Source organism: Apium graveolens, chromosome 7 (genome assembly GCF_009905375.1).
Source record: "Apium graveolens cultivar Ventura chromosome 7, ASM990537v1, whole genome shotgun sequence".
Classification (NCBI taxonomy): domain Eukaryota; kingdom Viridiplantae; phylum Streptophyta; class Magnoliopsida; order Apiales; family Apiaceae; genus Apium; species Apium graveolens.
This window is the reverse complement of record NC_133653.1, coordinates 268,462,512-268,489,062: the sequence shown is the minus strand read 5'-3', so window position 1 is coordinate 268,489,062 and position 26,551 is coordinate 268,462,512. Positions and strand designations below refer to the sequence as shown.

The window sequence follows — 26,551 nt, the reverse complement described above, 5'->3', positions numbered from 1 at the left end:
GATATATTCCTATTGAAGACCCGTATGAAGATACTCAAGAAGTATATTCAATTGTAGAACTGGACCCTGGACCAATAGAGTCAGATTCTAATGAATCAACTTCCTCGGAATCCGACTGAAGAAGAAGAAGAAGTGATGACCAACACCACTAATCCAAACTCTATTTATATCTCAGGTAAATTAAAATTTACAGGATATAAACAGATTGAATTACATTGTTATGTTGATACAGGCTCCAGCCTTTGCATAGCAAGTAAGCATGTTATTCCACCAAAATATTGGATTAACGCAGAAAGACCTATACAAGCTAAAATTGCTAATGGGAGCACCATTACAATCAGCAAGGTATGCAAAGACCTTAATATACTGATAGCAGGTGAAATATTTCATATTCCTACTGTTTACCAATAGGAAGCTGGAATAGATTTTTTAATTGGTAACAATTTTTGCCAATTATATGAACCATTCACTCAGTATACAAAAATGATTATACTAACCCTTTCAGGCAAGAAGTATATATCAGAAAAATAACAACAGCTCGTAAAGTTGGAGTTCCACGTTTTCTAGAATCAATGAAAACGAATTCTAAAACCAAAAAACCTGATGTTATTAATATCAGCACTAATAAAATATTTCTTTTACAGAGGGGAAAGGATGTTATTAGAAGATTCAAAGAATTAAATGATTGTAAAAATTTAATTCTTCATATAGAAATGAAGACTATAATTGAAGGATTATTAGACTCTGTCTGCTCAGAAAATCTACTGGATCCTACAAAGACCAAGAAATGGATGAAAGCAGCAATCAAGCTCAGAGATCCTAAAACTGTAATCAAGGTTCGACCTATGAAGTACAACCCACAAGATCGTAAAGAATTTGGAATACAAATTCAAGAGCTTCTGGATATGAAGATCATCATACCTAGTAAATCACCTCATATGTCTCCAGCATTTCTTGTAGAAAATGAGGCTGAAAAGAGAAGAGGGAAGAAAAGAATGGTAGTCAACTATAAAGCAATCAATGAGGCTACAATAGGAGACAGCCATAACCTACCAAATAAGGATGAACTTCTCACCCTTATCTGAGGTAAAAAAATGTTCAGTTCATAAGATTGTAAATCTGGTTTTTGGCAGGTATTGCTAGACGAAGAATCACAGTTACTGACAGCATTTACATGTCCCCAAGGACATTATCAATGGATCGTGGTGCCATTCGGTCTTAAACAGGCTCCTTCCATTTTTGAAAGTCGCATGCAGGATGCATTCAGGTCATTTGAATTATTTTGTTGCATTTATGTTGATGATATCCTAATCTTTAGTGATAATGAACAGGATCATTTAAAGCATTTAGCAGCAGTTCTAAAGAGATGTCAACATCTTGGCATAATTTTATCCAAGAAGAAAGCACAACTTTTTAAAATAAAGATTAATTTCTTAGGATTTGAAATTGATCAAGGAACGCACTGTCCTAAAGCTCATATTCTGGAACATATTAATAAATTTCCGAACAAACTTCAAGACAAAAAACATTTGCAAAGGTTTTTAGGTATATTAACTTATGCATCTGATTATATTCCAAAACTTGCAGCCATTCGTGCACCTTTGCAGGTTAAGCTCGAGAAAGATATTCCATGGGAATGGAAAGATTCAGACACTGATTACATTTGTAAGGTAAAAAAGAATCTCAAGGGTTTTCCAAAACTCTATCATCCGAAGCCGGATGACAAGCTTATCATTGAGACGGACGCTTCAGGAGAATACTGGGGAGGAGTTCTCAAAGTAGTTAATTCTGATAAAGAATTAATATGTAGATATGCTTCAGGAAGCTTTAAAGACGCCGAGAAAAATAATCATTCAAATGAAAAAGAATATTTGGCAGTCATTAGATTCATTAACAAATTTTCTATTTATCTAACTCCGGTCAAATTTTTGGTAAGGACTGATAATAGAAACTTCACTTATTTTCTTCGTATTAAGTTACAGGGAGATAATAAGCAAGGAAGATTAGTATGATGGCAGCAATGGTTATCTCGCTACATTTTTGATGTAGAGCACATCGAAGGAGTTAAAAACTGCTTAGCAGATTTTTTAACAAGAGAATTCCAGAAAGAATAGGTATGAAAAGCTAATACTGTTCATACAGGAATCCAAGCTCACTTTTTGTCGATAAATACAGAAGGAACTGAAGAACAAATCATAAAACATTTGCAAACACCGTCCTCCTTCACAAGTTTCTCTCAAAAGAAAAAAAATACCATTGCGTGAATAAAAACAATCTTCTTTCTTTGAAGATCCCATAAGATAGTAGCTATGGAGAAGTTGCTTCTGGAAGAAACAATTCTTTTAAAAGAATGGTCAATTATCCAGGAAAGACTACACTTGGTGAGAGCCAAGATAGAGTTCGAAAGGAAATTCAATACTCCTCAAGAACAAAAGGTTATTTGTTCACCTTCCTCAACTCTGAGTGAAGAACAAACTAGCCCGGAGCAAACGGCTACTGGTAAAGGCTCAACAAATCCGTTGAAACCTGTGAATTTGGTAAAAAATCAAACTGAGGAAATTACCTCACAACAAATGGTTATTTCATCACCATCTTCAGAAATGAACAAAGATTATTCTAGTCCAGTGCAAACGGTTGCTGGTAAAGACATGCCAAACCCGTTCAAGGTTGTGAATTTACCAAAAATTCAGACAGAGGTACAAACCTCCACAACGTTGATTAGTCCTAAGGATATAAACCTCAGGCCCAACGGGGGAATACAAATCCCTAAAAAGACTGAAAGTCTAGCTTCAGCAACCTCTCACGAGGAATTAGGTATTCGAAAGCCTAAAAATTACTATGTTATTTTTAATGGTCCTAATCCAGGAATTTACACAACATGGGAAATGGCGGAACAAGCGGTGAAGCAAGTTCCCGAAATCAAGAATAGAAAGTACAAGTCTCTTCTAGAAGCCCAGACGGCAGGAAAGATTTTTACTACTTCTCAGATGACCCCACCTCTTGAGCTCATCAAAATGTCAAACTGTATAAAGCCAACTTATCAGTCTATTCTAGCAAAAGCAAAGGACAGAAAGACAGTCATAGGTCACATTTCAGTTCAATAAACTCTTGAAGGAGAAGAAAACTTGGTATATGAACCTGAGTTTACCACCTTTGACTATATCTAAAAGCTGGGAAGAAGAGCCACGGAGCAGACCTTCGTTAAAAAAAAGTTTTTCACCACTGATAAGAAAAACATTAGTTACTTCAACTGTTACCCTAATTCTCATCCAGAATTAGTGTACGAAGCTTTCAATTATGGATTATTATCCATAGTTTATCCATCTAGTAATCTTCTGGAAATTTCAAAATTCTCAAAAAATTTTAGAAAGGCCATAAAGACATACAGGACCAGGTATGCAAATGGAAAGGAAATTTTCCTAAAATTTCAAAGTAGCATCATCTCTTGGAATGAAAAAGACGAGGCTATATACCCGATTACCTTAATCCAGCTCGGAATTAGTAAGGAAAAAGATTATAGTCCAAGTCAGGCTAGTCTATGTTCAATCGAGAAGCAAGATTTGCAAGAATTGGTTGTTCAGAAATTGATCATAATAGCAGAAAAGCTATTTGCGATCAACGAAGAGGCTCACATCAAATTTAATTACTGCTCCAGTAATTGCTTAATGACCTCCCACTTCCATCAAAAGATTAGTACTGAAGATCTTAACAAGATTCTTATCTTCAGAAGACCTTTTCTTTATGGAAAGATTGACGACATCCACTCAGACAGACTGTGCAATCAATTAAGGAAAATCGTGCCAAAGTCAGGGTACATGTTCAATTGTCTTATCTGCTCTCACAAGCCAGAAGATAATGACAAAGCTAGCTCCAGCAAAAATAAAATGGAGGACCCCTCCACTTCAGCAGAAGACAAAGGACTTTTACCTAAAGCAGGAATACTACTCAAAGCAAAACCAGGACATCATTTTTAATAGAGCATCTTATCTTTTTGAAAAGGTAAGAAATCTACTCTATGGAAAGCAGATAGCATCTACTTTATGGAAAGCAGATAGCGTCTACTTTATAAATTATTAGAAGAGAAAGGCATCTACTTTATGAAAAGCAGAAGGCATCTATTTTATGGAAAGCAGATAGCATCTACTTTATGGAAAGCAGATAGCATCTACTTTATGAATTATTAGAAGATGACTAGTCTTGTTATAGAATCTCTTCCTTACTCTATAAAAGGAGAGCTATGTTTTAGGAAAGATCATCTTGTAATCTACAACGAAAACTCTTTCTTAATTCAGAAAGTACTAGTAATGTATTGTGAGTAGTAACCCCAACGGGGTTTTAAGCTATGTATTATGTAAGGGTTTGAGAAATAAATAAAATTTGCCTATTTTGACAATACTTATGAAGTGTTCCGCGTTTCTACTCTTATTGATAAAGTAAGGTTTAAAAAAGACACATTTAGCCAAAAAATTATCTAATATTTTAACTTGTGATTTGACCTTGAAAATTAATAAAGGGCATCTCGAACACCAGAATGTTCAATTAAAATGAGTGCAATCATAAAAAAAAAATTATAAAATTTACGGTTAAAAATTGGGTATCAAAAATAATAGTCACGCGCGTACACACAAACACATAAACACACACACATAGAGTCTTACTCGAATACAAACTAAATATAATATAATCTACAAACTGCACCACACCTAATTTAAATATACACTTCCACAAACAACTCCACCTAATTCTTTCCATTTTTAATTGAATTTATCCCATCAATTGTTGAACTCTTTTTAAAATCTAACTTACTATATTTTTCTACATCCTCCAACAATCAGTAAGAATACCATATTTGATATATTTTGACGATAAATCACTAATTATACCTACGAGAATCACTAAAATCTACAAGTTCCTAGAATAATACTTATTTTAGCTTAGTGATTCGGGTAAGGTTAAATACTGATTTTTCGTCAAAATGTAGCAAAAATGCTATGCAAGTTGATGAGTGTGAGTTGGAGAAAAATACAGTGAAGTTATTTTTTAAAAAAAATTAACCGATTAACGGGAAAATTCAAATTAAAAATGAAGGGAAAAACATATACATGAATACATAGTGCACATGAAGGAGAGAAAAGGAGATTTAACATGTGATTGTTATTGATTTGTAGTTTCTATTCTAATATTGGTTTGTATTTACGCACTTGTATATATATGTGTGTGTTTGTCATATTGGATTGTTAACATTGTTCAAATTACGTAAGGAAAACATTGACCTATGTTAAAAATAGTTGGAAGGAGGGAGTATATTATAGGATATATATATAGAGAGAGAGAGAGATAAAGTAGTTAATATATAATATATAATACATTACATGAATCTTATAGATTTCATAATAAGTCTAATATAATAAATATTGATTGCATTAAAATGTGTCTTCAAAGTCAAGATTCTATTAAAAAAGTAGGTGGGAGAAAAGGAATAGTTAGGTGAACATTGGGCAATTAAAATTTATTATAGGTTATTTAACTTGTCACTTCACATTATAATTATAAATAGAGAGCAAAACAATATACTCCAGAGCACCAGAAAAATCAATCTATATTATTATAATATATATTTATACGATGATCAAGAAAATGTTGTTCAAGAACAATGTTTTTACTATTCTTATACTTGTAACTTTTTGTAAGTTCATTGTATTTTACAATTCTTGTTCTTCAACCTTTTCAAATAATCACGGAGTGTGTTTTATTATGAATGTTCATTAAAAATTAATGTTGTTAAAACTTATGAATTTTTTGTTTCTTCACAGGTATGGAGTTGTGTTTCTCCGCACGTATGGAGTTGTCTGGTATTCCAAAAATAGAAGCTTTCTGCCAGAAAGATTCAGATTGTAAATATTTGCAGGGTTTTTGCGAAATCCACTACAAGCGATATTTTTGTAATTTGCTTATCCATGATTGTGATTGCAAATATCCTGGAAAAGTCAGCATAAAAAACAATGATCATCACTAGTAACATTGTGATTTTGATACATAATAAATAAAATTTTGTTCAAAATTCTGAATAATTACTAGATAATTATGTACATGTTGTGCTTGCGGCATAATTGATAATTCATTTTATCCAAAATTTTAAATTTTTGATACTTTACAAATAAAAGTATTAGCAATTTTAACTTAGTTATTTATTAAATTGCATTATATATATATATATATAAACGCAAAATATCAAGAAATATTAAAAAAATTGATCTAGGCATATACCAGTGTCCACAAGTGGGAAGTTTATTTATAAGGGTATTTATTTTTATCTTTTATGCGCTTATTTAGTGTTTTGACTTACCACCATATTTATGAAGTCTTGTAGTACCGATTTAAGAAATGCTCTGTATATTTCCGTCTACATGTCTATATCGAAAAAATTAAATATATCAAGAAAAAGTTTGTTAGACAATATCATTAGTACAACTTCTATTGGGTCGCAGAATGAGAAGTTAAGTCCATCTAGGTTTCTTGTTCCCCAAGAACTATGTCCAGCTTGATCCTCTATAATAGGAGGTACGTGGCCACATTGTTAGGGCACGTGTTTGAGAGCTTTTAGAAGGCAAACAAAACCCTAGCAATCTCAGCCATTTTTTAAGTACAAATCAACACACTTTGGTGATTTCTCCAATCACTGACCACCGCTGCAGATCTTGATTCCGGCCGCGAGCTTTAAATCTTTGTTAACTAAATTCCTCCGTTAACAAAATGGAGCTAGAAGGAGGGTCTTGAATCAAATCGAATCTTAGGAGGAAAAGATGTCTAACAATGATGGAAACTCTCGCAACAACGGGCTACAACTCTGGTGGATGTGAACGCTACACGCAAGATCAACATGAAGATGGACGCTACACGCAAGATCAATATGAATATGGACTCTATAAGCAAGTTCAACTTGAAGATGGACGCTAAAAGCAAGATCAACATGAAGATGGATGCTATAATATCCATGAAACTCCACTAATTAGCAGAACACCACCAGTACTCATCAGCAACACCGATGTAATGGAACAAATCTATCGCATGGGTGATATGCTAAATCGTTTTGGAGAAAAAATGAACTTTAAAGAAAAGTGAAAAACGGAAAGATGAACGTTATTCTCACAAGTATCGCTCCAAGAAAGCTTTTACTCAAGGAAAATCTAAGGAAAACTATGAAGAACAAAACAAAGAAGGTCATGTATCACATGACAAACGCTTCTAGGGGACACCCTGTCGCTTGCAATACACTGAAGATGTTCCAATTGTGGAAATCCCCTATGATGAAAAATAGCTTCAACTGGAGCTAAATCAAGAATGAAGGATATCCCCCCATGCATATCGCTCTGGACTTAGTAATAGCGAGATCCGTCACGATTATTTGAAGATTGAAAAATAACGAAGGAGACTATCATATTTGAAGGAAAGTCTCGGCATCCAATTAAGTGATGAAGATTTGAAGAAGTTAATTGCGGAAATGCAAGAGAATGATCAGCATGAAATAAAGACTCATGGACGAACTAATACACCCCTTACAATGGAGGAAAGGCCCCACGACAGTAGATACCCTTCTCCGGAAAAAATAAAAAGAAACTTTAAATATACGAAGAAGGGAAGAGAATCTGAAGATGAAGATCGCAGGAATAACAGCTGGGGAAGTAGAAGTGATACCGAGGATTCACATATCTAGAACAATGAAAAAATGGAGATCTACGCACCCCCGTTCATAATGGTGAAAGGAGGCAACAAGGAGAATACCAATGGTTGGCAGAACGATAAATGACTAATGCTCAGATTTCTACACGACCATGATCACAAGTGTCATTCCACTGCAACCGCAAGGAGTCACGCCTCGATCACAAGCTGTTGCGCCAACGCAATCGCAAGGAGTCACACTTCAACCACAAGTTGTTGCACCAACGCAACCACAAGGAGTCGTGCTTCAACCGCAAATTATTACGCCACTGCAACCGCAGGTTGTGATGCAAAATCAAGCTCAAGTAGCGGCAGCATGTGCGGTCTTGCCACAGCCTAATATCCAAGCTATACCTGGAGTAAGAAACATCAACATGGATGATCTAAAAAAGTTATTATCGCACTTAGAAGGTGGGAAGGTCATGGCGTCCGTACAAACTACATCACCATTCACTTCCGTGGTTAGGGAAGCACCATTACCCACAGGATATAAAAATACCACTCATGACTTACGCTTTCACAGAAATTCTAATCCGGTGGAGTTCTTGGGAAGGTTTAACATTCAGTTGAATGTGTACCGGGTGCAAGATTTGGCAAGATGTAGGCTATTGGCGGTAACTTTCAGGATAATGCTCAATATTGGTTCCAAAAAAGGGCAGCTTGGAGATTGGATTATCAAATAAGTAAGGAAGTATCGAGGCGACCGCCCGACCAACCGAGAAGGCTTAGGGCGCCCCCGAGAAAAGGAAGAGAAGGAGAGATCCGACAATGTTAAGTTCGTCATGTTAGGAAGTATTCATGCTATCTTTTGAGGGCCTCATTATGCAAGAGACACGAATGGAGCGATGAACCAATATGCTAGAGAAGCACGAAGGCCTTTACTCGCTGGCATTAATTGTGTCAAAGAGAGACCTCCAAAAATGTCCTGAGGGACATCACTTTCACGGAGGAAGACGTTAAATGGGTTCATCATCCTCACAATGATGCTTTAGTTGTGAAGGTCTGCATTGGGGCGATGAACTTCTATCGCGTGTTCATCGACAACGTAAGCTCAGTTAATTTCCTTTACTATAATGCTTATAAGAAGATGGGATTTCTTGATAAAGATATAGAATGAGAAAATATATAGATTATAGCGACCGGGAATTTTGCGATGTAATTAAATGAATAAAGTAAAGTTTTGTGCTATAATTATGGTTTATGTGGATTTATATGAATTAATAAAAGGTTAAATGATTTTTTGGTTGCTTGTAATTGTTGTATAATAGTAACTGGGAACGTAAAGTAACTCGTTCCAGTTTGATGAGTCAACTAAGGGATTAAACTGTGTTGTCGGACCGTCAAGTTGAACGGAACATGTATTAAAAGGGAATAAGGTGTTTAAGAATATGAATGAGAAATATATTTAATGATCTTATGTGTTTGCATGTTATTTGATATATGCGTGTTCAAATTTGCGCTCGGTGGAATTTTAATTATCTTTAAAAGGATTTATAAGGATTTTTATTGATCTTTAAACATTTTTATAAAATTATAGAAATGAGATCAAGGTGCGAACTTTATTTTGTTACTCTTAAGTTAGTTCAAGAGACATTTTAAAAATAATAATTGGGTTTATTTGGAAGTTTTGATATTTTAAAATGCTTTTATGAAATGTATTCCTATTATTGGAGATTTATCGTAAAATCCGTGATAAATAATCTATTCGCCCAAAAATTTGTTTAAAAATATGGGAGAAGAGATAATTCATGCTCTTTATTTTAAAAATAGGATTTGTGAGTTAGTGTGAGTATTGGTCGGGTTGTAGCCTTCAGGGTCTACAGCGGTAGGAGTTCGTCCAGGTGTTGCGGCTGCAAAAAGGGGAGTTCTCCGGGTTATCCGTTCCAGTACCGAAGGAATAGGGAATCTTTGTATTACTATTCGGTTTTACCTCAAGTGTTACTTCGTAAACTTGAGAGAGAATATTGTAAGCATTATTATCATTATAGTGGAAACATTCGGAGTTGGTACCGTGGTTTTTACCTCTTTATCTTAAGGGAGGTTTTTCACGTATAAATCTTGGTGTTCTATTGATCTGTTCATATTATTGTTTGTGATAATTCTGAGATTCTATTTACGCAAAGACGGGAAACGGGAATTTCTAACACTTTGAAACTAATTAAAATGTCCTCAAATGTAAAGGATGCTGAAAATACTAAACAAAATACTAAACAGAAGGAAAACATGTTAGCCGCAAATTATGGGCCTTAACTTCTGTTGGAATTTCTAATTCCACGTTGAATCAAAACAATGAAATTTATGAGCCTGATATGAAAGAGGATAACAATAACCAGCAGAATGGAGATTGCTTTGCACTTTTATCTTCTGATAAAACTAAAATGACAACAGACAAGAAGATGGAACAAATACTCCCGCCTTTACTATTTCCCCAGATTGCATGCTTTACAAGTATGGATGATTCCAGAGAGATAGAAGTGAATAGTGTATTTAGTGTATTTAGTGTTTTGTTGTCAAAAATTTATTGTCAGGTGGATTTATGGGCCTAAACAAGTTGGGTCAAGTTGAGTTGAATTGATTGGACTAGTACCCCAACTGTTATTGGGTCACTAATGATAGACTGGACTCGAGTTAGCTCCAGCCCAAGTCAAGTTTTAGTAGCCCACTGAACATTTAAGATGCAACTAAGAGGATTATTAAAATTATTTGATATGCCGCAGTTTTTTTTTTTTTATTTTGCTACCAAATTGCAACCTTTGCATTGATTATTGCATTTATACTTGAATAGCTAGAGGTAAGTTGGAAACTTTCACGTTTAAATATCATTTTCAACTCTTTCATATTTTTATTAAACTTAAAATTTTATTTTTACATTTACGTTGGAATGAAATTAAAACCATAACTAAAGTATTATTACATAAATATATTATACATAAATATATTACAATCATATGAATATCGCTTCATCTTTGCCGTCCCGGAAACACGCAGCTCCCAAAACCTACAAAATTCAAAAAAAAAAGATAGAACATTTAAAAATTAACAAGAGTGTTACTTACTTTTAAAAAATCCAAAAAAATAACTTTTACTTACTGGGATCTACGTGTACAATGACCCCGTGACCGTTGAAATTACAGTTCTCCGGATCATTTCCTTCCTGGTTATAATAGAGATTCATAATTACGGAAGCGTAGTTAATCTCATCTCTAGGGAAGTAACAACTACCTCCCTCCTGAATTAGGCTACAATTTACGTAGCTACATGCGTAATTTATAATTTGTTGAATATCGTCATCGAGCGTTCCATTTTTTAGAACGCACCATGAGCGATCCTATTAAAAAATAAATAATTAATTACTCTGTAGCAATAAATTTGCACACTTAAAATAATTATAATGCGGAGTAAATTGTACCTGTTGTTGAGTAGGAGGAGATTGCTGAACAAGAGGAGCCTGTGCGGCGGGGGTATGTTACGGCTACGGGATATGCGATAACCACCTTAAAAAAATTAAGTAATTATTATTAAATAAGTAAAAATTGAAGAATTAATATTTTTTTTGGGGAGAAATAAAACTTACAGAAAACCGCAAATATGATCAGAAAACATAACAATGTCACTCCGACCAGTATCTGGATGAAGAGCTTGGTGCTAATTGCACCGGTGCGTGTATCTGTTAAAAAATAATCATTTTCAAAATATAAGTTATAACACAATATTGCATTTGTATAAATACATTTTTTAAAGGGTTTTTAAAAGCAATTTCTAAAATATAAGTTATATATTTGTTATTAATAACAAATATATATATACTAATTCGAGTACTCGTAATTATTTTTTATATAACCTTCATATTCATATCTTCCCTATAATTCTATATTTTTTTCAATAAAATAATATATATGATTTGTAATACTACAGTAACAGCAGTGCTATTCATATTCACTGAATATTGCTATTCAGAATTACGGGTAAAAGTGTAATAATATATCTAAAATTCAATATAATGGAGTTTAAAAATTTTACCATCTCCGTTGAATGTACGGGGTCCGCCAAATGCCCTTCGTCGTTTCTCTCCTGCCTAGAAGCACGAAGGTCCCGTACGCGCTGCAAAATTTCAGTAGAAAAAAAATTAGAAAAAAAAATAGTACAAAAATAAATAAATTGAATTTGTTACTTAATCATCACCTGCATGATATCCATGAGTGAGATACCTGCGACACAAACAAATTATTATAAACAAATGGGACAAGAAGGTTATGTGTAGCCTGTAAGTCATTAAAAAAGGGAAGAAAGTGAGGTAAACCATAACAATTTAACATTGTTAAAAAATTAGAATATTTGTCATTTTTAATATGAATATCAAGTTGCAAGCATGGGCGGACCGTGCGCTGGGCTAGAGCTAAGCCCAGGTCAAAATCTCAAAAGCCCATATAACATTTAAACTACAATTCATTCTAGCCCAGGTGAAAAATTGATCAACCCAGCAAATAGTTAAGCAGGTGAAGATTAGTTTTTAAAAAGCATACTTATCATAATCCAAAAAAGAACAATTTATACTAATAAATTAATAAATAGTTTTAAAAGGCATATTTCAAGGTTATTTTTAGCCATGCATCACTGCATGCACTTTTCATCACCTCCCCCTAATTTATCTATACGTTTTCTATCCCTCTTAACATCTCTCCGCATCTAACTCAAGTGGGGAAGGTAAAATATGAATAAATAAATTTAAATCAAAATCAAAGGAAATACTTTTTATTCAAGTAAGAAATACTTACGGGAGAAAGGATAATTAGCAGGTGAAAGTTAAGTAACAAATCTACTTTTAGTTAATTTTGAATCAAGTTTAGGTAATTTGGATAGTTTCTCTTTTCATTTAGTGTGTGTCTTGAATTAATTGATAAATAATAATTTTTGTAATACTTTTCCGAAAACTATAACATTCATTTTCTAATACATGTTTTTTTCTAAAACCCATTAAGCCTACATATTTTGTCGTTTGAAATCTTATAACTCTTATTAACATGATCAGTGTTAATTTTGAGATTAGTTGTAACGCAATGTAATTGAAATTCGGATACAAAGCTAATCGACAAGATCACAAGATCTTGTAGTTGTTAATCGAATAATTGAGAATAAATTTAAAATACACATATATAAAATCGATGGGGTACGTATTTATGTCTAATATGAACATTTAATTTCTAGTTATTCTGTTACACATTAAGGAAAATTTAGTCTACATCAATATTTTTTGTTTTCTTTTGGTGAGAAAATTGTGCAAAAAATGTTCATCAAAAGTGCAAAATATGTGCAGATCCGTGCAAAATATGTGCAAAATATGTGCAGAATATAAATTAACCCAAGTATATTTCAGAAAGAGTACATCCAACATGTACTTTGTTAGAGGTCAAACAACTTAAATTTCCTAATTCTTTTTTATTGTACAATCTGCACATTACAAATTTGATGTCAGGAGCCAAGACTAAGTAGGAGATCCAAACATTAAAGCACAACACATAACCACGTACCGAGATTTGTACATTAGTACATGTTAGTGGTAATGTTTAAAAATGAAGGACAATCTTGTGAAATATACAAACATGCACCAGAGACTTTGACTGTTAGAAGAACCTAATTATTATACTGTCATACTATGGACTATGGAATCTGTTGCAACACTTGCCTACTGTAATTACAATAAGGGCCGAAGGGGTTTATCCAGTAAAATGGACATTAAAACACAATTGTGAAGTACTTAACACGCATTGTGATAAAATAGAGAACTGGATACCGCAAGTGTACAACACACTATTGTTATGTAACAAACCATCTTCATTAAAAAAATTAAAGAGAAAAGCAGGATTTACGAGAAACTAGTGCCAGAAGCTAGCAAAATAAAACTAAAAACAAAAATGCAAGCATTATCTAATTTATCAACTTCCACGCATACAAAACATGATTCATGCTGGTGTTGGCTAAAAAAATAATACATAGCTTTCGCGTGAAGACAAAATTACATACCTAAGAGAGGACTCCCTTCTGATTAGACCTGGCAATTTGTTCGTGTCGTATACTTTCGTGTCGTGTATTTTCGTGTTTCGTGTACTTGAAGGTCAAACACAAAACCGGCAAGTTTAGCATTCGTGTACATTCGTGTTCGTGTACTTTCGTTTCGTGTCGTGTATGTCGTGTTAATTGAATATTAATATATATTAAATTTAATATTAATATAAATTAAAATATAAGATTTTTAGGTATGCGGAGTAAATTGTACCTGTTGTTGAGCAGGAGGAGGCTGCTGCTGATAACAGGAGCCTGTGTGGCGGGGGTATGTTACGGCTACGGGATATGCGATAACCACCTTAAAAAAATTAAGTAATTATTATTAAATAAGTAAAAATTGAAGAATTAATATTTTTTTGGGGAGAAATAAAACTTACAGAAAACCGCAAATATGATCAGAAAACATAACAATGTCACTCCGACTAGTATCTGGATGAAGAGCTTGGTGCTAATTGCACCGATGCGTGTATCTGTTAAAAAATAATCATTTTCAAAATATAAGTTATAACACAATATTGCATTTGTATAAATACATTTTAAAGGCTTTTTCAAAGCAATTTCTAAAATATAAGTTATATATTTGTTATTATATAATAACAAATATATATATACTAATTCGAGTACTCGTAATTATTTTCTATATAACCTTCATATTCATATCTTCCCTATAATTCTATATTGTTTTCAATAAAATAATATAAATGCTTTGTAATACTACAGTAACAGCAGTGCTATTCATATTCACTGAATATTGCTATTGAGAATTACGGGCAAAAGTGTAATAATATATCTAAAATTAAAAATAATGGAGTTTAAAAATTTTACCATCTTCGTTGAATGTACGGGGTCCGCCAAAATGTGGGAGGCCGTCGTTTCTCTCCTACCTATAAGCACGAAGGTCCCGTACGCGCTGCAAAATATCAGTAGAAAAAAAATTAGAAAAAAAATAGTACAAAAATAAATATATTGAATTTGTTACTTAATCATCACCTGCATGATATCCATGAGTGAGATACCTGCGACACAATCATATTATTATAAACAAATGAGCCAAGAAGGTCATGTGTCATAAAAAATATGAAGATAGTGAGGTAAACCGAAGGTAATGGTAAAATGCCTAATGATCTTAGTGGAGAATATGATGCGAAGGGTTCTTGTTTCTCTGATGTTCAAGAAATCTTTCGGGTCTGGCAGCTCTCTCAAAATGTTAACTCTGATCTGACTGGCTCCTTCGAAGTAGGAAGCTCATCAAGGCCAGTTATAACTCTAGATGATGTGGTTCAACTTGATGAGTGATAGAAAGAGCTGGTTTTTTTTCATAATGTCTCTAGTTATATAGCTATCAAGTTTCAAGGTATTAGTTTATTAGTGGGTCAGAGTATCAGTTCTTCAGTTTAAATTCAGTTATTTTCAGTCTGTTCAGTGGTTTCAATCAGGATTTGTAAGTGCCGTTGGGTTTTCTCTTAATATATCAGCTTTTCTAAAAAACCATAATAATTTATTATTGAAAAAAAATTAGAATATTTGTCATTTTTAATATGACTATCATTTTTAATATGAATATTGTTAGAATAAATTTTTTATTCTAACAAAATTACTCTTATATAAAATATGCAAGGGTGCAGTTTTGTCTTTACACAATAAATTTTTTATTTTCAGAACTAAAATTTTAGCATGTAAATTATATATTCCTGTTAATAAATTTGTTTCTCGTGACCCTTGTGATCATTGTTTGGCAGGAAAACAACATAGAGCTTCTTTTGCTAAAAAGTCTACGATATGACAACAAAAGTTGGAGTTAGTATATTCTGATGTTTGCGGTCCTATTGAGGTGGGGTCTTTGGGTGCAAGCAAATATTTTGTTACTTTTATTGATGATGCTACTCGGAAGACTTGGGTATATATGCTAAAGAGGAAAAGTGAAGTGTTTGAGATTTTTCAAAAGTTTCACGCCTTGGTAGAAAGGGAAACAGAAAGAAAGCTTAAATGTCTTCGAACCGATAATGGTGGGGAGTATACTTCCGCTGAATTCAAAAATTATTGCTCACAACATGGAATTAGACATGAGAAAATAGTGCCCCGTACTCCACAACATAATGGCGTCGCAGAAAGGATGAATCGAACCATTATGGAGAAAGTGAGATGTATGCTTAAAATGTCTACTTTACCAAAGACATTTGGGGTGAAGCTGTAAATTGTGTTGTGTACTTGATCAACCGGGCTCCGTCGGTCCCTCTTGATTTTGATATTCCGGAAAGAGCCTGGAGAGGTGGTGATCCTACTTATTCACACTTGAAAGTCTTTGGATGTAAGGCATACATACATGTGCCAAATGAACACAGATCTAAATTGGATTCAAAGACTACTCCTTGTGTGTTTGTTGGCTATGGAGATGAAGAATATGGTTTTAGACTTTATAATCCAGAGAAAAAGAAAACAATCAGAAGCAGAGATGTGATATTTTTTAGCACGAAAAGGGTGCAGACTTGTTGAGTACAAGGTACAACTCTACTTCCTATTTGTCTTTCGAACTTGATGATCCATTTCCTTCCCCTACCTCTATTTCAGTTGAGCAACCAACAAATGATGATTCTGAGGCTATGAATGGTAATGCCGATGAGGCACAATTTGATATTAATGATGATATACCAGAATATTATGATGATGAATTTCATGATGCTGATGTTACGACTAACTTTGATGATACCACACATGATGTTTAAAATGAAGATGAACGAGTTCATGAACAGGGGGAGCAACACGTTCCTCAAACAGAGGAAGCTCAAGTAAGAAGGTCATCAAGAGAGCGAAGACCTTCTACAAAATATTCAAGTTCAGAATTTATCTTAGTTATCGAGGAGAGTGCCCCAAACAATTATCAAGAAGTATTGATACATAAAGAGAAAGATCTTTGGCTCGATGCAATGAGGGATGAGATGGATTCTTTGAAAAAGAATGAAACATACGAACTATTGAAGCTGCCCAAAGGCAAGAAAGTCTTGAAAAATAGATGGATTTTCAAGAACAAGACAGATGGTGAGAAGATAGTGAAGTGTAAAGCCAGACTTGTGGTGAAGGGATGCAACCAGAAAAAGGGCCTTGATTTTGATGATATCTTCTCTCCGGTTGTCAAGATGACTTCTATTAGAACTGTGTTGAGTTTAACTGCAAGTCTTAATCTTGAGTTGGAGCAGCTTGATGTAAAAACCGCATTCTTACATGGTGATTTGCCAGAAGAAATCTACATGGAGCAACTTGAAGGTTTTGAAGAAAAGGGGAAAGAAAATCTTGTTTGTAAGTTGAAGAAAAGTCTTTATGGGCTCAAGCAGGCACCAAGGCAATGGTACCGAAAATTTGATTCATTTATGACACCAAATGGTTATCGAAGAACTCTTGCTGATCCTTGTGTGTATTTCAGAAAATTCCCCAGAGGTAATTTCATAATCCTTCTTCTATATGTAGATGAAATGCTAATAGTTGGACAAGATGCTAAGATGATTAACAACTTAAAGATAGAGCTGTCCAAGTCATTTGATATGAAAAATTTAGGTTGCTGCAAAGCAAATTTTAGGCATGGAAATTGCTCGTGACAGGAAATCTAGAAAAATGTGGTTATCTCAAGAAAAGTATATTGAACGAGTGCTTGAAAGGTTCAATATGAATCATGCCAAGCCTGTTAGTACACCATTAGCTTCTCACATGAATTTGAGTAAGAGGGATTGTCCTAAAACAGAGAAGGAGAAAGCAAGTATGTCATTCATTCCTTACTCTTCTACTGTTGGTTCCTTGATGTATGCTATGGTGTTTACAAGGCTGGATATAGCACAAGCTGTTGGGTTGGTTAGCCGATACTTATCTAATCCGGGTAAGGTTCATTGGAACGCTGTAAAATGAATTTTCAGATACCTGCATGGTACTTCCAAACTAAGTTTGTGTTACGGAGGTAAAAAATTAATACTCGAGGGATATACGGATGCAGACATGGATGGTGATCTTGATGGTAGAAAATCTACCTCGGGTTATTTGTTTACATTTTCAGGGGGAGCCATTTCTTGGCAATCCAAGCTGCAAAAATCTGTAGCTTTATCGACCACTGAGGCAGAATATATAGCAGTTGTGGAAGCAAGTAAGAATATGCTATGTTTGAAAAGGTTTCTCCATGAGTTGGACTTGAAGCAAACTGAATATGTGGTACTTTGTGACAATCAAAGTGCTATGGATTTAAGCAAGAATTCTATGTATCATGCTCGCACCAAACATATAGATGTTAGATATCATTGGTTGCGAAATGTGATTGAAGAAAAGATGTTAAAGCTGAAGAATGTCCATACCAACAAGAATGGTGTTGATATGCTAACAAAGACAGTTCCAGCAAGCAAGCTTGAGTTATGTATTAAGCTTGCTGGAATGAGGTTCAAGTGATGAACGAATTGTTTTTCCTATCTTCCGCATAATGGGTGGAGGGGGAGATTGTTATGGGTCCAGTCCTAAATAATTAAGGTTCGGTCCAATAAGTTTTTGGCCCAATATATGTGATAAGATATCACATTAGTGCTGACATTTGGTTAGAGCAGAGAGAGGGAGAAAAAAAAAGGGTTTAACGAAACTGAGCTCAGTCGCTTCAAGTGATCTGATCGAGGAGCAAACGTGGTCTGATTTGGCTGGAATTTGGACAGCTTGTTGGGGACTCACAATGCTATATTCTGAACGGTTGGATCGTTGATTTGAGCTTCTGATTGAGAGTTTTGGCTAATTAATTGTTGCTGGCAGATTCTCAATTATTTGGTGATTTCTTTCTCATTTTAGTCTCTGTAATGTTAGTCTCTTATGTATGAGTTTGTTGGTGGGTTGTGAACCTTTGTAAGACTGATTTGGGTTTCTTTAACCCTCAATTTTATCATAATAAGAGAAGTATAAAGGGTGGACTCCTTACACGTCCCGTGGTTTTTACTCTTCACATCGAAGGGATTTTCCACGTATAAATTTTTGTGTCATTTAATTTATGTTGGTTAATCTTCTGCGTTATATAGTTTGTCATTAGTGAATATTTGTGGTGAATTGAGTTAAGCTATTTGGTTGATTGTTTAGACGTATTGTATCTTGCGTATTTGGTTGTTTAAATCCCTACAGGTTACTCAAAATTTCTTTGAAGTTCATCTTGAACTACTAGAGTCTTTGGCGAATCTGTGCTAGTTTTTTTGTTATACCTATGTACAATGGTAAAAGAACCATCTTCTGACATGAATGGAAAACATGAATGAGGTAATGATTCAAGATGCAGAATTGAAGGAGGATGATAAAAGAGAAAGTTGCTGCGACGACTTGGGTCCTTACCTTGCTATTCAAAGGTATCTTATGGTCAATGCAGCTAGAGTATAGAACGCTTACAACTGAAGTTATGGTTGATGAACACTGTATTTTATTAGTCATTATAATCACACATATACCAACAAGGTGAAAGATTATGTGATTCGTAATTAGTTTCATTTAGTTAATGATCTGGAGCACAGAATGTAGTGACACACACTCGGACACAAAATGCTATTCATGAATTCAAATGTTAAAGAGTGGATAACTATTCTCTTGGTCACATGTTCGAATCCCACGGGAGGAGAATTTATGATTATGCCTCCTGAGTCAGAGCATGTCGCTTAAATGCAGTTTATCTTGGTTCACGTGATTTGCAGGCTATTGCGTGAGCCCGTAGGGTTTACCCAGTACGCACCCGAAGGATAGCGGCTGTGGGTTACCTACGATAAAAAAACAAAAAAAAACAAAAAAAAATAATTCAAATGGACTATTGTTGTATCCCTGAGTTAGCATAGAAAATTGCATTTCAAACGAGCCCTATGACAATTCGAATAACCGAATCGATTCCGGATATAATCAACTTCGGATCAGATCCCCTTTCGGATTATGATATATCTAAAGACCATTCGGATTGGATCGGATGGAATGGAATATGATCCGGTTCGAAACTAATTCAGATTAAAATTCAGTTAAATTCAGATTAAGATCAAACAAAATTTGGTTCAAATATTTTCGGATCAAAACTTTTTCATTTTTTCAATTTATGAGACTTACAAAATATATTTTTCTTAAATGTAATACATTTAATATAATATAATATACTTTTCCAATCTTTTTATAATCTGATTATATGTTTCAGATTTCGGAGTGGATCTCGATTTCATAAATTTCAGTTCAACTATTTAGATCCAGACTCGGGTCTAAATACAAGACACAAAGTTTGTTTAAAATGGCGAAAAAATTAAAATTACTACCAATTAGAGTGAGAAACCATTAGCAACAAGCATCATAAACACCATATCAAATTAAAGACTTTAAAGACGCCTCAGAACAAACTTTAAAAGCACAACTGCACAACTAATGGTTGAATAAAGAAAAAACAAACTTTTGCTACAATATACAACCTCTGCACAGTACATAACATTCCTGCTTTCAAAATCTGAGTATTAGAAATCGACGGGTGTGCTAGCATCAACAGAACGGTCTTCTGGCATGAGTTGGAAGAATTCAATCAGAATTTTCTGGAAACCATTTTATAAGCTTTGGCACTATTTGGTCAGAGAGCACTGCAGTGAACATATCTGTATCAGCATCCCGGGAGAGAATTAGCAGAAGCATATGGAGAAAAACTTGCAGCTGACTCGCTTAAATGCAATGGGTGAGGCTGCTGATTAGAAGACCCTATATAACTTGATGCATTTCCAGGACTAGGAATATACGCGGACATGTATCTGGCATTTAGAGGTGATAAAGATGGGTAACCCAGTGAGTTAGACGAAGCCAGATGGGGAGGAATAGATCTAAGCGAAGATGCATTTCTAAGGTCTAATGAACTCTGGCTTGCACTAAGATGTGGGGACTGCTGGTAGGACGGAAGAGATTGTTGATAGTAAGAACTGCCATAGGACCCAACTCGAGAAATAGATGCAAACCGGTTTGACCTTGCGGACCCTATTTGCATGGCTGGTGATGATGCCAGTGATGATCTGAATGATGATAATATAGATGACGCTGCAGATGAAAGCAACGGTGTACGTTCTGATGCTGGTGGTTCACCTGTACTTGTTCGTGCATCGCGTTTGCAAACAGGGCAAAATGTTCTCCAGGAGGTCAGCCAAGCATCAACACAAGCGGCATGAAATTCTGTCAAGTTTGAACAAGAGGTAAATTAGTGAAAACATACATACAGATGTAATATATATACTGATGTGTGTATAAAGTGTGAGGATTACTAGAAAAACTGCCTACTGCCACTGCTATATATATTCATACCACACACACACAGTAGAAATATTTTAGATCTCATTTGAAATTAAATACTTACTATGGCGGCATGGCAAAACTCTAAGCTTTTCCCCGACAGAGTAATCCTCAATACATATTGCACATGTTGACGATGTACAGTTATCATCTAAAACTGCTGTAAATATCAGGCAAGGCATGGCTTTCACCAACTGACTACTCATCCCATGAAATTCACGAGTACGTGGTGCTCGGGGACGTTCTCTTCTTATTCTGTGTCTCCGCACAAAGAAACACGTAGCCAGTACTGCAGACATGGCAAGTAGTGATATGAAAGATATAGCCATGATTGACCATGCTGAGTTTTCAAAACTCGGGATAATCCACAGTTCCATGTTAGTAGCACCAACATATTTGGTGAGTAACAGGCCAGAAGCTTTGGAGATAAAGACAGCCTGTATTCTTATACCTGCTGAATTTCCTGCCACTGCAAAATGTACATTCTCGGGTAAGGAATTGTGGAAAGATCAGAAGTCAATTAATTTAGCTGTTACAATTACAACAGAAGAATCATACTTGGCATTACATACAGGAATAGATAAAATCTGAAAATCTTAATAAAAATGAAGAGAATTTTCTAGAAAGGACTGTCATCGCACTTTCTAATTTCTAAACTGCCTTGCAGTAATACAGTAAAAAGTTTAAACTGTTAGCTATTATATTCACATTAACTTCTAATGCAGAGAGCAAGTTTTGATAATTGTAAATGCTAACAAAAGAAAAAAAATTGGATTCACTGAAGTTGTATTTCTCACTAAAAGAGTTCAGTACTACTGTTTCTGATCTTAACATTAAATTCAAGGGAAAACAGGGCCAATAAAACGAAGGTAACAAACAAATTCAACTTCCACAAAGGCCATCATAGCCCAGCGTACTCCTGAAAGGAATAAGGTCCCAATCAACTATTCAGGTAACAGTATATATCCTATATATGACCACAATCTTTTTTTCAAATAACATTTTACAATATAGAGGCCTTTTGACTGCTATGAATAATCAAATGAAGAAAGACACACACCAAATATGATTACTAACTAAATGATAAAAGACCAAGATATACATGTTCATTTTGCAGAGAGAGTTGCACGAAGGCCTGTCACTGCTTTAAAAATCATGATAAAATCAATGTGAGGTAACTATTGGAAGAGTCAGTGCTGTAATAACAACCAAAGCACTCTATGCTTGTTGTACTTGTACCCATATCCCAAGCATAGAGAAATGCCACCTATTGACCCACGGACCAGTCCACATCATTCCACGCCATTTTATTCTAACTTAGTGGTAATTCCCTGGATTATATTAAAATTAATGATTGATAGTATAATAGTATATTCACTAAATTACCTAGAGCAAAAAGTATTTCAAAGAAATCACAATCAAATGCAACATAATTAAATAAAAGGTAGAACAAAAATATCTGAGGTTTGAAAGACTAACTTATCTGAGTTACTGTACACTCGAGCAAAAAATATTCTAAATCTAGGTTAAAAAAAATTATCATAATCTTTTACTATAAGAATATCAACATCAATATGTTACCTGATAAAACCTACATAGCTATTTCAACCTACCTATTGACAGTATCTAGTTTAAAAGCTAAAAAAATCAGTCTATATTAATGCACTTGTAATTAAATCGAATAACAGTGCGTGGATATATGCGTCTATGATATTAAGCACAAAAATCTAGAAATAGACTGCCAAGTACAGTTTTGAGACTCTTTACATCTGCTGTATAAATTATTAGCAACAGGAAAAGTAAAAGGTAGTGTCCCCTCATAAACACCTAGCTTCAAGAAGACAAGAACAATGATCCTGTCATCTAAAAGTATCTCTCCCTTCGTTTAGAATCCAACAAAAAAAATGTTATAAATTTTAATCTATCTTTTAGCCCCCCGATAAATAGGTAACAACTTAAGCAGCACAAATTGCCTTCACTCTTTATACATCAAACTAGAAGTTTGTGCGTTATTCAAAGATGTCATCTCCCTGCATTAAGATGAATTCTCTTTTGCATGTATGTACTGTTAACTATAAGTGTAACAAAATCGATCATCTGACTTCTAAAGCAAAAGGTTCTTCATTCATAAAGAGTGAAGCACATACAGAAAACATATAAATATATTAAAAAGATAGAAGAGGCCAACTATTGAAGTAATGTGAGAAAGTACTTGCAACCAAATCGCCATCTTCATTGTCATACACAATAGCTGCTTTGAAACCTGCCATTTGTGCCCTTCTAACTTTATCCTCGAAGCTGCATCCGCCTCTAACAATTAACGCAAATAGAGAAAGACCCCCTTCTTTAATCTTGGGAACTATGTTTTTTAGGGGTGAGCAAGCATCCAGGGGATCCGCCTTATACAGAGTGCCACATTCCCCCGATCCTTTTGGTGATGGTGCTGAAATTACAAATCAAATAAAGTAAGAACTAAGAAGAGAGTGCCACAATAAGCGAATTTGAAATAACCTGGACTAAGAATAAGACCAATAATTTCACTCGACTAGAAACGTATTACGTAATCTATCACAAACCAAGGCAATGAGTGTGGGGAAATGCAGGCCGACTACCTCTAAAAAAAGTAAACCCCGACAAACAACAAAGCAAACTTCTTAAAGCAAACTAAGGTTCAATACAACACCCATGACCTTCTCAAAGCAAACTTCTTTACAAAATTCCACATAATACTACAAAAAGTTTAAATCTTGAAGAATCCTGACCCTAAAACAAAGCTTTTTCAGCAACATAAATCCATAACCACAACAACACTAATCCAAGAACATCAAAATGCTCAGCAAACCAATGTGCAAATCATCAAGAAACAACAAAGTTTCAAACTTTTCACCATTTCAATCAAAACCCATCAATTCCAACCCTTCATAACATCAAACAAAGCTCAACTTTAAAAAAAAACCAAAAAAAAAAACACAAAACTACCAAGAAACAACAAAATTTCAAACTTTACATCAATTCAATCAAACCCCATCAATCCCAACCCTTCATAACATCAAAAAAACCTAATCAACTTCAACAAAACCAAAAAAAAATCAAGAACACAAAACAATCCAATAAATGCATTTATACATACATTAAAACAAAAATACTTACAAAAATTGGCCTCAATGTCTTGAAAGGATAAGGTAGCATTGTTTGTCATCAAAACCACATTAGCAAAAACCCCACTTGAAATCAAAGAGGAAAAACACAAAATCAACACCCAAATATTAGCCATCCTATAGATACAAATATATGTATATAATGAACAAAGCCCTAAAGCTTCAATTTTCAACATCAACTTCCATTATAACCAACAATTTAGATATAAAAACCCATTATTATATATATAATCAATTAAGATACTAGGGGTTTTATATGATCTTGATAATTTTAAAGGGCTAAATAAAATCTGGGAAATTAAAGAATGTAGAAAGAGAAATGAAAAACAAGATTTTTAAATTTTTTTTTAAATGTTTGGTAATATGGGCCACATAGTATGTATTGTACTTGTGTTATTCTGTTAGATAAGAAAGACATTATGTGTCTACATACAAACGAAATACTAGGTGAGTTGTAATGGTTATCTAATCTGCCCATTGTATACAAATTATTTTATGTCCATGAATATGAATATACAAATGTGATTTGTTTACTTTAGAATACTTTAGAATTTGTAATATATTCTTATGTATTTATTATTTATTGAAAAAAGATTAGTAACTTATCATAAACCAATGATATTTCTTCCTTTTTTTAAGTTAATATAAAGATATATTACTGTTATGCCCGCTTTCGGTCATGGGTCCTAAACAGGTCCCTGTGGGTGCACTAAATAGCTGGACTCTTGTGTGTGGGCTAGAACCATGGATTTATATGACTTGGGTCAGCACATGCGGGCTGGGCTCGTAACATGCGAGCTGGGTTCACATGCGGGCTGGGCTCGTAACATGCGAGCTGGGTTCACATGCGAGCTGGGCTCATGACATGAGAGCTGGGCTCAAACATGCGAGTTGGGCTCAAGTGAGGACATGCGAGCTGGGCTCACACATGTAAGGTGAGCTCACATTTGTCATTTGGGCTCTCATATGCGAGCTGAGCTCGGTTGTGCCCACGCGAGGTGGGCTCAGGTGCCTTCATGCGAGGTGGGCTTAGCTGCCCACACGCGGGCTGAGCTCATGAGCCCACATCTTATAGAAACAGAGGTAACATTATATTTATTATTTGAAGGCGGTGCGGGCCGAGGTGACCAGGCCGGGCCGCATCGAAAGACTTTGTGTGCAACATGGAAAGTGACTCATAGATGACTGAGTTGCTCGTAGATTTCGGGGTCGACACGGGTTGTTCCTACAATCACGGGAAGGATTGCGGAGATGCCGCGAGATTGTAGGAAGCGTGTGGAGCCGATCGAGATTTACGTGACTAATTGGCTGAAGGCCTGACTTTATCGTGGGCTTGGGCTGCACGGGCTGAAGAGTCCTAACCCTAGCCTACGTGACTTGTTCCCCAAGAACTACGTGAGGCTTGATCCCTATAAATAGGGTACGTAGGCACTTGTATGGGACATGAGTCGACACTTGATAGAGAATAACAAACCCTATTCTTTCTTAAGGAGTCCACATACAAGTTCAGCCACCACCAAACAACCTTCCTCCGCCCTCAAACACTGTCCTTGATCTTTGTTCCGCCCGTTAACCTCCACAACATTGTTATACGAAATTCTCCCTATAACATTTGGCGCTAGAAGGAGGGGGTGTTCATCTTAGGGAGAAAGATGACCAAAGAAAGCAAGCAAGCGATGACACCAGGGAGCGGAGGCAAGAAGGACCCTACTTTCGAACACACGCCCCCAGAGAATCAGGCGCCACCTCCACCAATTGCAACCGTGGACGGGCAGGCTGTGATGACGTATCTCGAAGGGCTAGCCGATCAGATGAATCAGATCAACGCCCGAATGTCAAAGGTAGAAAGAAGCTCGGTCCGGAACGCCAAGCGTAAGGCGCGCCGCCTCAAGGTCTCACAGCGTAGCTGGAAGGGCAAAGGCCCTCAGAAGAAGCTGATCCACGATTTTGATGACGTGGCAACCGAGACCAAACAGAAGAAAGAAACATCACGCGAAAAGGAAGATATACCCCGAGGCCATGATGAGCGGGGCAGCCAGATCTCTACGAGATCGGGGCCGAAGCCAGCTTCATCTGAGGCAAGGTCAACTAGCGTGCTAGACCGAGTGGGTAGAAAACTAAGCGAACATGACCTCAGGCTCAAATTGGAGAATTGTAAGAAGGAGAGAGAAGAGAAAGAGCCCGTGGATAAAAGAGGCTCGAAAAGGGAACGGGCAACGACCCCTCCGGAAAGACGTCAACACACCTCACCCAGGAGGGAGGAGCGACATAGACACAGATACAATCGTGAAGAGGAGTCGCAGGACCGAGCTGGAGGAGGG

The 26,551-nt window shown here is 35.3% G+C and overlaps 1 protein-coding gene across 2 annotated transcripts; it reads right to left on the bottom strand.

Annotated features, from left to right (window-relative positions):
- Positions 1-20,098: 20,098 nt before the first annotated feature.
- On the bottom strand, positions 20,099-24,579 carry LOC141671934 (receptor homology region, transmembrane domain- and RING domain-containing protein 2-like). Of its 2 annotated transcripts, none has more exons than XM_074478383.1 (4): positions 24,223-24,579; positions 23,261-23,515; positions 21,137-21,541; positions 20,099-20,955 (listed from the first exon to the last, which is right to left on the bottom strand). In XM_074478383.1, the coding sequence occupies exons 1-4, from the start codon at positions 24,404-24,406 to the stop codon at positions 20,399-20,401; spliced, it is 1,401 nt and encodes a 466-aa protein (XP_074334484.1). In that variant the 5' UTR covers positions 24,407-24,579; the 3' UTR covers positions 20,099-20,398. The 2 variants fall into 2 exon arrangements, with proteins under 2 accessions (XP_074334484.1, XP_074334485.1); XM_074478384.1 differs by having other exon boundaries at positions 23,285-23,515; positions 24,223-24,577.
- Between the last annotated feature and the right edge of the window lie 1,972 nt (positions 24,580-26,551).

Excerpts from the sequence above, each read along its gene's own strand:
- LOC141671934 (XM_074478383.1), bottom strand. The coding sequence starts at position 24,406 with ATGTTGAAAATTGAAGCTTTAGGGCTTTGTTCATTATATACATATATT. Across the intron at positions 23,516-24,222 it reads AGACATTGAGGCCAATTTTT|CACCATCACCAAAAGGATCG; the intron begins GTAAGTATTTTT and ends TTGTAATTTCAG. Across the intron at positions 21,542-23,260 it reads TTTCTCACATTACTTCAATA|TGGCAGGAAATTCAGCAGGT; the intron begins GTTGGCCTCTTC and ends TACATTTTGCAG.